We start from the raw sequence: 12,500 nt of genomic DNA on the forward strand, positions 1-12,500 counted from the left end.
GTAGTATAATGTTTATTTATTTACTATTGCTATTAAATCTATTTCAAAAAGTCATCTGCATGATTAACTTGTATACAAACTATAATCTTTTAATCAAAGGTAGATACAAATGAAAGCTTTCGCCAGGGTTTATTCTAACAAAAGAACAGCAACAACAATGATAAAAGCAATGATTTTTTTTCTCATTCGAGTCCGTAACTTTTGGCTTTAATTTCGCATTACTTACCCACGCTTCCGAACACGATGTCAAATATACTCAAGTAGACGAATTGCTCGTAGGTCCAGCTAAACTTCTTCTTGACGAACAGGTATTCTAACTGCGCTCCACCTGGTGAAGAAACATTACATATGTAAATTATCCTAAGTGCTACAAAGTTTATGATAATATAATGAATCCTTTAACCCAATGTCAGCGGGTTTATGCATTGTCTACTTTAGATTTTAGGAATTTTTTGTTAAATACAGATGGCTTCACGTGTGCTCAGCCAGCAAGGAATCTATGAGTTGGTGCTAGTGACCGATCCTGATTTCCCCAGTCCTTGAATTGTCTTGAATTGTTTCTTTCCCATACTATTAATATTGACACTTTTATCATTCTTATTGATATTATGATTATTAAATTGTTATTCAAATATTAATAACATTAACAAACCTGCCAAGAAAACTGAAATCTAAGAGACCAGGCTTTCATAACATATACAAAGGTATACATACTAGAATTTTAATTCTTCGTAACTCATCGGGGATAAAAGGAGGTTGTAAAGTTTGAATTTCTCTGCTACTGGCATATCCTTGAACTAACTTTCCTTGCGACGCACATCCCACTTCGATTACTTATACGATGGACCAAAGGAGGGCCCTCTAACAAATGACGGGTCTTGACAGGACCCAGGGTGAGTGAAATACTACTCAGTGCCTCGCCTCAAGGAAAACGAGTAGACGCTTACCAGTGATGAAAAGCAGGAGAAACATGGCGAATATCAGCGCAAAGATCTTGGCCCGGCCATGGCCCTTTCTCTGCTTGGTGGCCACATTCAGCGTGGCGCGGACGTTGGTCAGGTCGAAGAGGTCGCGGACCATGTCGCACTTGGCCTCGTGGTGCTCGCGCGAGTCTTCGATGCGGAGGACGATGTACACCACGCTGAGGACGAAGCCCGCACCGCTGATGCTGAACACGCCCACGTAGCCAAAGCGGGAGAAGATGAGGTTGCTGAGGAAGAGGCCCAAAGGAGCGCCAACGAACATCGCGAAGTCCAGGAAAGCGATGCGGAGGGTGCGGGACTGGAGGCCCGAGAGATCGGACACGTACGAATAGGTGGCCATCAGGAGTGTAATGAGGCCGCCACTCAGACCTCGGGGGATGCCGGCCAGGACCACTAGTTCCACGGGGAGCCACCAAAGCAGAGCGTTCGTCTGTGTGGAAATTTATATTAGGTTCTTCTGTAAACTGAGGGACGGTGTTTGTGTTACAATATAATGGAAAATGAAAGTACAGTTATCATCATACTGTTATTGGTGTTGCTGCACATTTGATGGTAAATGGTAAATTATGCAATAAACGTAAAAGTTACTATAGTGATAACTAAAACTGATAATAATCAAAATACGCAGCGGAAAAAACAACAATGGTGAAAATAATGGTGATGATTATAATGAAAACAATATTACTGACAACATTAATGATACTGATAAATGATACCAATACGTAGGCTGCTGTTATCATCATTTCACAGTAACAATTATAATGATAATAGATACATCAATGTCCGGGATCTACATCTCACCCATTATTGCAAATGACAATTACAAAACTAATAATATAGCAATAATGCAATGATAACAGTTATGATGACCAATAGCATTCTCACCATGTAAATGGCAGTCGCCAAGAAACTCCCAACAAAGGGAAGTAACATAGGCAGTTTCCTCCCGTATTTATCGCTCCAGGAACCCAGCACGAGGACGTAGAACACAGCGGGCATGTTGGCCACTACCTCCTGCACCATCAAGAGCCAGGTGGCCTCGCGCTGGATGGCGCCCTCTTCCGGGGCTCCGAGGCTGGAGATATTTTGGCACTCGGCGGAAGTGTGGTTGTGCCTCCTCTCGCATACCTGCGGACGGTGGGTGGAATGGAAAGTTGTTGATGCCCATCTATTTGTTGCTCGTAGATCATATTCAATGTGGTGATTATTGAGGTAGTGCTTGTGTGGAAAGTGAATTGGCTTATACAGCTACACGCTGTCAGTTAACTCAAACACTCAAACACGTGGTGCGTGCACACACACACGCACGCACGCACGCACGCACGCACGCGCGCGTGTACATATAAACACAGCGCAGCTGAAATAAGACGCAAAAGACGAGGGTACGTAGGCCTAACATATGGTAAAGTTGTTTTTTGTTTTGTTTTGTTACATGAGGTTTGCTTTTACTTTGTTGTTTCTTCCGGAGAAGTTAAGTCGGTTGGAATATGGACGCATCTCATTTATCTCATATGTATTTATGCATTAACATTATAAGCGAGACAAAGAAACAGAACGAGTATACGTTAAAGATACCAAACCCATCGATACCACAGTCTTGTCAAGAAAAACACAAAGGGACATGAGAAATTTTGACGTCCTTCAGTCGATTACTATGTTTGTAAGGACTGTCTCTTCAAAAGTTATAAAGCGTACGGCTCATTTAAACAACGAAGACTACTAAGATTACTGTGTATTCTTCAACACAAATTCACGAAGATAAATGATATCAGAATAACATACGGCAAATTGATAAATCATATTCAGTGAGTACCTTAATGTCATCTACATCTATAGATTAAGTCCATTCGTGTAAACTACATTTAAACATATATTGTTCATTAGCAGTTTATAGGTGTAAATTGGCGTATTATCGTGCCAAATGTTTCAACACTGTAGCTAAAAAAAAGTATTGACATGTACAGGAGTCTACAAATATGAAATGAAACATAACTACAACAATAAAGGACTCATTAGGTAAAACCCACTTCAGTTTTGGCGCGTGATGAGTCTAAGACATAATATTGGTGTGATTTCTCATTACAAGTTCTCTTCATAATAGTTTAAAGAAGAAATAGGAATGATGGATATGGCGTGGAAATGTCTAAGTTATAATTTTCTGACACATTAATATAATTATATGATTTAAAAAATGGAATACATTTTTAATCTTAAAAAAAAAAAAAAAAAAAAAAATCTCGGCAAAATGACTAAAATATTACAGAAGGCCAAACTGAATGCATGACTAGAATAGAAAATGAAACTACTAACAATTAATAAAATTCAAGGAAAAGAAACAAACAAATGCTAGAAACAAAATGAAAACACCTGCCTGGTTATACAAAATATCATCGGGCAAAAAATCAAAACATTCATTTTCCTCACCTTTTCAAGCACGAGGTTCGTCACGAGCGTCGTCTGCAGCGTCCAAGCCAACACGTTCAACAGCATAAAAGGCTCTACCGTGACGTTCTTCAAGATGAACCTTAGACGGTCTCGAACTCTGGATTTCCTCCTGGTGAACATATGACTTGGATTGTCCGGTGGATAATTGTATAATCGTGGATAACCACCGGGGTTAAGCAGTGGCGTTGTTTCCTTGTGACTGTCTCCCGTTTCCAAAATGGGGATTGATTTGTTATTCGGCCCCATCTTTCGCCAGACGCATTCACGCCTCGCACTTCACATTTCACAATTCGATCAAGCTTGGTTCTAATTCATATATACTAGATATTTGTTCTAGTTAACCGTGGGTGCATTCTTTCGGTTTGAATGTATGCTGCAAGGTAATCGTGTAAACAAATGTAAAGCATGTTTGATTTAATGACCATACTTAACAACGAAAACAGTGATAGAAATAGAGATAATGACAATGGTCATGGTAATAGTATTGGTGATAATAATAATGTTAATATAATCAATGATGATAATAATAATGACTATGGTGATGATGACGATAATAATAACAACAATAAAAATTGTAGCAGCAACAAAATTATCATCATTATGTTGATATTAAAAGTAATACGAATTTCGATAACAAAAGAAATATAATGGTATTAATGCCCCTAAGAATTATACATCCAATGATACTTAATAATACAAATAATTTTAAGCATACTAATGATGGTAACGATAAGACTTTTGATTAAATAACGCAGTTTACACATCATATAAATACAGTAGTAGTAAATAACTAGCAACAGCATGATGCTGAAGATAGCAGCATGACAAATAACAGAGTCTAGTTAATGCAGCATGAAAGAAAATAATGCTGGCGATATAATATCAAAATCATTGTTATTCATCCAAAAGTATAAACATGAAAAAATGAAAATATATGACACTACTAATTAATAATAATAATAATAATAATAATTATAATTATTATAATAATGATAATAATTATAATTATAATAATAATAATAATAACAATAGCAATAACAATGTTGATGTAATGATACTGATAATGATAATGATCATAACAGTAATGATACAGATTCTTATAATGATTATGACAGAGTTGATGACTGATGATTATTATATGATGATAATAGTAATAAGAATAACGATGACGGCGATTGTGATTATACCAAAATGATTATAACAAAAATAATTAAGATATTCGCCCAACAATCGCCCATATTTTCACCGGCAGTGAATGACCTTCCCTACCTGTGACGTCATACCCAAAACCAGGTGTGCGAACGGCTGCAGTTACTTAAGCACATATAGGTAGGTCCTCGTACCAGTCAGCCTGACGTTTGTTTCTGTAGCTCTCTAGTCTTGCTGGAATTTTCTCTTCTGCTTTGTTTATTTATTTATTTTTTCCCGCTGAAGGGCAGAGTATGATATAGTAATAATGGTGACGAGGGGGTGGGTGATGATGTGAAAGATGGAAATGGGGATAAAGAAAGAAAAGGAAAGAAAATGTTGAGTAAAATAGAGGAAATGAAAGAAGTGTTTATAAAGAGGGAGATAGGTAGATAGATGAATAGACAGACAGGAAAAGAGAGAGAGAGAGAATTAACAAGGCGATATTTCCGAATCAAGATGTATTATGTATCGAAAACTTTCTTGAGGTTATAGATTCATTTTCCTTGAAATTCAGTCCCATCGCAAGACACTTCCCACACTTCACAGCGCTTTTCACAGTATCCGATTTCTCACACTGAGTACCCCTGGCAGCGCCCTTGGTGGGTCTCTTCGTCTCCGAATGTGTCGCTTGACTGGATCGCCTGGACCAGCGGAGTCTAAAACTTCTTTATGCCGCCCCTCCTTCCCCTCCCCGAACTTTTCATACTCTTCCCACCTTCTTCCTCCCACTCTCAATCCCTCTCCCGCCCTCTCCCCTGTCTCTATCCTATCGCCATATCCTCCCCCATCCACCCCTCCTCCAACCCCTCTTCTTCCCATATCACCCCTCTTTTGCTTCTTTTATCCCCCTACACCTTCCCTCCCTTCATCCTCATCCCACCCTCCTACTACCTTAGTCCTCCCCTCCATTCACCCTCCCCCTCTCACCCCTTGCCTCGCCCCCGTCCCCCGGCATGGTGATGTAACACGTACTCCTACCCAAGGTTATATATACCTTGGGTCCGTGCTCATACTACTCGCACGTGAGGAACTGGCCCACACACATGTACAAACGGAGGCACGTGTTCAAGCAAGCCTCCATGTGCCGAAGATTTTATTAAGGTCAGATATGCAGATGAGTTCCAGTGAGTTCGTGGGAACGTTCTTTATCAATAAACGTGAATAAAACCATCTACACACACACACACGCACCTACATACATGCATAATCACACACACGCATAGCAACCATACAGACCTGCGCATGGACACACGTATGTTTGTATACATGCTGTACATGCATACATACAAGTAAATAAACTGTTATATATACACATATATATGTATATATGCATATATGTTTGTTTGTTTGTGCGTGTGTGTGTGTATGTGTGTGTGTGTGTGTGTGTGTGTGTGTGTGGGTGGGTGTGTGTGTGTGTGTGTGTGTGTGTGTGTGTGTGTGTGTGTGTGTGTGTGTGCATATATATGTGTATGTTTGTGTGTGTGTGTGTGTAAATATAAATAGATAGATATAGATACATATAGATATATAGGTATTTATTTATATATATACACACATACACGTGTGTGTGTGTGTGTGTACATATGTATGTTTTTCATCTGCACAAACAGTCATAAGTGTGCGAGTGCATGCAAGCATATGCAGCGTGTATATATATATATATATATATATATATATATATATATATATATATATATATATATATCATACAATGTAGAGCTTGTCTGATTATAAAGCATTATACAAGACGAACAATGGTAATTTTGGTGCAGAATAAGCCACTTAACTAACCATACATTTTATATCATAAGAATCACAAGATAACGGGCTTAAGAAAAAACAGAAAACGAAAAATAAAACATAACGAACAAGAAAGAAATCATAAAAAATAAGAGCTTAATAGAAAAAAAAGAAACAGTTGCACATGACTTACGCAACATGTTTAGTTGTTTGGCAGAACTTCTCACCTCCTGCAACGGGTGATACACCTGGCTAGTTTCTCTGTACACAGTATCTGCAACTGTCCAATCTCTCTGTTGCAATAGGTTATTCGCAAACGCATTATTATTACTTACAAAAAACTATATCGATACGGGAATACATATTTGCACATACATTTTTTCCTCGCTATGTTTATGAATGCTCTCATTCTCGCAGAGACACACAGGTGTACACAGACATAGAATCCATAACACATAAACGCATATCAGAGCATTCTAACTATGAAAATTGAAACAGACCACCATACGCATTGAAATAACCAAAATCATAATAATTTAATGAAAAAAAAAAAAAAAGAACAGACTTAACTTTATTTCAGTCATATAATCCAACGCTCCCACTGTATCAGAAATCTTCACTCCATCTAAAACCTGTCCTGAAGGAAGCTGTTTTTTGCGTATTCAACATGATCAATAACGTATCGGATTGTATTTCAACATGCAACTCAATCTGTTGCCTGGACACCGGACTCACATGTGAAAAAAACAAAGATGTCGATGTGTCTGCGTTGTGTGTGTGTGTGTGTGTGTGTGTACATATATATATATATATATATATATATATATATATATATATATATATATATATATATATATATTTATATATATATGTATATTAGCAAATTAGTTATTGTTTAATTTATGTATCTTATATAACCTTCTCTGAAAGTATGAAAAAACCGCTGACTCTACGCATATCGAAATACATTAATAATGACGCCGATAATAATAATAATAATAATAATAATAATAATAATAATAATAATAATAAATCGCAATATTTAATGTAGCAGTAAAATCAATATTGCATACTGAATATTATATAACAAGCTCGGAAGCCCTAAAAATAATTTTGAAAGGGTTGAGCTAAGAACTTATGTCAGTTGGAGAATTTTACTTTGAATAGATATAACTGCATAACATGACCGTTTTTTTCTCTCATTAAATACTGAGAAGTTTACGAAAACGTTAAACCTAGATTTAGTTTCCCAACCATATCTTTTATTCTGCATTTATGTTTTTTTTTCCCTTATAAACATGTTACGATTATTACTAAGGTTATCATAGTTATGCTGTCATTATGTACCATCTTAATTGTGATAGTGATGTTAACAATGAAAAACAGAAATGATCACTGACACACACACATACACACATACAAACAAACAAACGCATATATGTGTTTGTATATGTATATATATATATATATATATATATATATATATATATATATATATATATAGTGTATATATATATATATATATATATATATATATATACTGTATATCTGTCTTTGAAGTAGCTAATAACATCAAAACCAACTTCTCTCCCACACCCAAGATAATGATAATGCTGATAACACACACACACACACACATACGTGTGAGTGCGTGTGTGTTTGGTCATAAACACACATCTAGCACCTGTGCAACTAAGTGGTATCTCAGTTCCGAGAACCCACAGCAGCGGTTCCAAGAAAAGGCAGTGTCGGCTGAAAGGGTGAAGATACAGCTACCAACTGTCCATAAAGCGTTTCTGCAGAGATTGTTGCTTTATTCCTAGAGATAAGAGAGACATGTTTCACTCTCATTTCTCTTTTAACTAAGAACTGTTCAGAGTTTATACTCGTTTCAGATTCTATTAATAGCAAATGACATAAAAGAATTGTAGTGATAATGGTTTCCTATGCTTTCTATTAGTACTTCTGAAGTTCAAGGATGAAAAGGCTCGTTAGGTGAATATTGATTTGATTCATATACATTACAAGTTTCATTTTTCACTTTAGAAGTGTGACGAAGGTATAACTTACACACATGCATTGCTGGACTCAATTTATTATTAAACTGTTATGGAGAAAAGTCTTGGAAAATTCCAGCTTTGTCTACATTACTGCAGCTTTTGATTATCATTATCTTATCGGTCTGTCTATTAAATCTTTCTTATTATGCTTTGGCGACATTGGTAAAATAGAACTAGTCAGAATTAAGAAATTCAATATTAGAAAGTATATATATATATATAATAATGATATATATATATCCTATATAAGACAGATAGATATAGATATAGATACACACACACACACACACACACACACACACACACACACACACACACACACACACACACACACACACACACATATATATATATATATATATATATATATATATATATATATATATATATATATATATATATATCCTTTGTCCCATTTTCAATACATCTAGTTTTTGCATTGCGTTTTTTTTCTCCCATATATATATATATATATATATATATATATACTATATATATATATATATATATATGTATTATATATATATATATATATATATATATATATATATATATATATATATACATACATACACACAAACTTTTAACTACAGAAACTGTAAAACTGTGAGATAAAGAATAACAAAGGATGAACTGTCAATTTTGAAAACCGTTATAACTGCCTCTGTTTTAATGAAAAAAAATCTTACTTAAAATATGAACTTGGAAGGATTGCGAAATGAGACGGAGCTATTGTAATAAAAGAAAAAATAACCGTGACTTTCCAGCTTCTCTACTAAAAAACAAAACTCAGAGGAGTGTTATTGCTTACCTTACTAATATCAGGAATATATTTGTTACATACGATTTTGTCTCATGCGTGGAAGGATTTTAAACCATGCCTGACATAATTTACTATATTCTATGAACATAATAAATTGTATATCTTCGTAATTATATATATTATTGAAAATAAAGCTATAGAGAACTGTTTGAAAATAATCTAAACAACTGAAATAAACATGTATCATATATCAGTGCTGTATTAAATGTTCACTCTATAGATAACAGCAAGGTAGCTTGAAATAGGTAACCACTCTTTGGTGAAAATAATAGTTGGCAATTATCGAGCTAAAACCCGCCTCTTTGACTTCGGTCATTGCAAATATGAAATACATATTTTTATTTCTTGTTTTCTTAGACTGTCTTCCCACGAAATATGGAAATCCATTACGAAATGCCAAATTAGTTTCATAGTAGCGATGATGTGCGATAGATATGAAGGAACAGACCAAATATAAAAGAAATGCCCACCAAAGTAAGTTAAGATTATGTATACACCTAGTTCCTCCGCAAGAAAATGAGATGTGTATATAATGTGGACTTAGGGGAGTAGGGAAGCGGGATGCCACCCCTTTCAGGATTTTGAAAGAGTATTAGGGACACAGACCTCTTGAAGTCGTAAAATCATGCAACAACCTTTACAACCTGAATTTATTAAGGAAGGTTATAGTATGGAATATTTTCGTCTTGTCAGATCATATAAGGTAGATATATTTTTCTTTTAGCCGTAGCGGGGGTAGAGGGGGCAGCATCCCTCATAAGTGGTGGTTAGGAGGACAAGTCCACTAATAATTGTAAAATCATGTGAATAACGTAATATACTATGGTCTTTAGCGCAGTACTGGAACGACCCTGTTAGGTCGAAAATGGAACACTCGAGTCAGTGTTTTGCTAAAACGATAGAACTATCTCAATAATCCCCCCTAACCTTTATGTTTTCCATAAATTCTCATTATTTTGTCTTCAACATTGATTTCAATAATCTTTCTACACTTTTCGAAAACCTAAACTACGGGTGACCTGAAGGTTCACGAAGTACACGAAGAAAACTCAACGCTTAATAATCAAAATATGCAGAAAAAATTACGTCAAAACCCCTTCATTTGACCCCGGAACATGACGTCCTATCCACACAGTTCGAGTAAAATTCTGCGCTGGGAATGCCTCATTCGTGCTTAAGAATAACACCTTGTCATTTTAGAGAATGGAATTCACCAATAATTCAAACAATACACACTGCCTCCTTTCCTTCACCTGAGGTCACTGGATACAAGAGTAATAAAAAAAGATTACATTTCTGTCCACTAGTGGCTGTAATGTGTATACATGTTAAACAACTAACAGCCTCGACCTTGTTAGTTTAGTTACTCCTTACAAACGGCAACAGAAAGCGGGTGTTACATCTCGTTTTCTGTCATACCGACAAAATACAAAATATTTAACTTTTCGTCATTATGGAATAAATAAATGGATCTTTTATTTTACAATGAAATATGGCTTAGTATTTTGTTGAAATGATAATGAAATAATCAATAAAAAAGGAGATTCAGGATTTCATGGTCACAGTAGAAGAACCATTCAAGTTCTGAAAAAAAAAAAAAACAGTTATTGGCCCATGCCCGCTTATGAATGCAAGAGGTTAATCCGTATTCATTAGATATCATTATCTTAACTGTATTCATTGCGATAAATATAGAAAAAAGTATGAATGAGAATATCTTCACAATGCAAGAGATCAGTGGGGAGGTCCCCCAAGACTTCGTTCAAGGTCTAGCTTTCCACACCACCCTAAGGGCCAAATTTTAATTTGTTTATTTATATTTTTCATTTTGTTATTTGTTTATTCATTTATTTATTTATTTATTTTTATTTATTTTTACTAAATTACACCGATATATGTATGGTTTAGGTAAGAGATTTTCCTGTCAGAAATACGTGTAATTTTGATAAAGATATATTAGAAATGCAGTATACATTAGTATACATAATCTCCTGGTGTTGTCAAGACGTTAATGTGCTGACCGAGTGTAAGTTCAATTGCAAGGTAGTTTATTAGCAGAGAAAATGAAACATCGATAGGGAAAAATGAAAGACAGATGATCCACGAGATATTTTTGTTTTGTCTTATCATACAAATTTTATGTTCTGTCATTCTTACTGACAGTATAAACACGCGTCTGTTGACCGGACAGCGTTGGTTGTATCGCGGTACCTCAAAATGGCGCTGGTGGGACGTAAACCCCCATTCTGTAACAAGTATGTACTTCCGCATTACTTTGCTATGACAAAGACCTCTTCCTTCCACACACCAACCAAAGTTTCCTAGTGATCATGCGGCTGTGAAAGAGGCCGAAGCATCAATGCCCGGCCACTTTCTGCCAATGGTCTGAGGAGTTCCTCGGGTAGCACGAAGGCCCCGATAGCGGAAACGCCCACACACAGCCGATATAATAATGAGCGAAAGCATTCTTGTTTTGTTCATAACTGATGTATAACGTAGCATCTGGAATTAAAATACTAGTTTGCTTTTCGGTTATGGGAAATATATTGCGTAGTATACTGCATAGTCAGTAATGGACATCTATTAAAAAAAAAGAAAAAAAAGAAAAACGGATAACGCTAGTCTTTGTTTATCATAGTTTCATAAAATAATTGATAATTAATTTTGGATTTCGAATGCACTGGTAAAATATGAAGCCAGATAGTCATTGTTTGGGATTAACAATCTAGCTATTTCTGAGGTATATGAAAAACATTGAACACGAAAATTAAAATTTAAGTCGACCTGCCAGGATTCGAACCTGGAATCTTCTGATCCGTAGTTCAGACGCGTTATCCGTTGCGCACAAGGCCTGTAGGTACTCCCTTAAGTAATGATTTTCAAAACTGCAGTCCCTTATTACCATAAAGTTGCTAACATTACTTGAACTTTATTATGACTTCAATGCGCTGAATGTCAATAGATTCGTGATATTCACATTTGCATTATTGTTAAAATGTACACTATAGTGAATTGATTACAACAACAGGATATAGAGTAGAGTAGCAAAAAGTAATACTGACAGTAAGTTATGTTGTTGGATAAAAGCAATGTATACTGTTGGTTAATACATTATCAATATACTAAATACACCAACATTATTAAAGTAAGATAAAAACAAACAAACACAACGTAAAAAAAGAAAAAAATATAAAGAATTATATTTAGCGACCTTGCCAGGATTCGAACCTGGAATCTTCTGATCCGTAGTCAGACGCG

General features: G+C 35.6%; 1 protein-coding gene and 1 non-coding gene across 4 annotated transcripts in view; both read right to left on the reverse strand.

The window, feature by feature from the left end:
• Nucleotides 1–149: 149 nt before the first annotated feature.
• LOC119578021 (proton-coupled folate transporter-like) lies at nt 150–5,379 on the reverse strand. 3 transcript variants are annotated; one of them, XM_037925734.1, is made up of 5 exons: nt 5,202–5,379; nt 3,408–3,801; nt 1,869–2,111; nt 948–1,413; nt 150–328 (listed from the first exon to the last, which is right to left on the reverse strand). In XM_037925734.1, exons 2-5 carry the CDS (start codon nt 3,672–3,674, stop codon nt 219–221), a joined length of 1,086 nt encoding a protein of 361 aa, XP_037781662.1. In that variant the 5' UTR covers nt 3,675–3,801; nt 5,202–5,379; the 3' UTR covers nt 150–218. The 3 variants fall into 3 exon arrangements, with proteins under 3 accessions (XP_037781662.1, XP_037781661.1, XP_037781660.1); XM_037925733.1 differs by having other exon boundaries at nt 5,193–5,379; XM_037925732.1 differs by having other exon boundaries at nt 4,698–5,379.
• A 7,070-nt stretch (nt 5,380–12,449) lies between these two features.
• Nucleotides 12,450–12,500, reverse strand: part of Trnar-acg — a 73-nt gene continuing 22 nt past the window's right edge. Inside the window, exon 1 of the tRNA in view lies at nt 12,450–12,500. This exon is cut by the window's right edge and continues 22 nt beyond it. This is a non-coding gene — a tRNA (tRNA-Arg).

The sequence above is a fragment of the Penaeus monodon genome, chromosome 10, assembly GCF_015228065.2.
Source record: "Penaeus monodon isolate SGIC_2016 chromosome 10, NSTDA_Pmon_1, whole genome shotgun sequence".
In the NCBI taxonomy this organism is placed as follows: Eukaryota; Metazoa; Arthropoda; class Malacostraca; order Decapoda; family Penaeidae; genus Penaeus; species Penaeus monodon.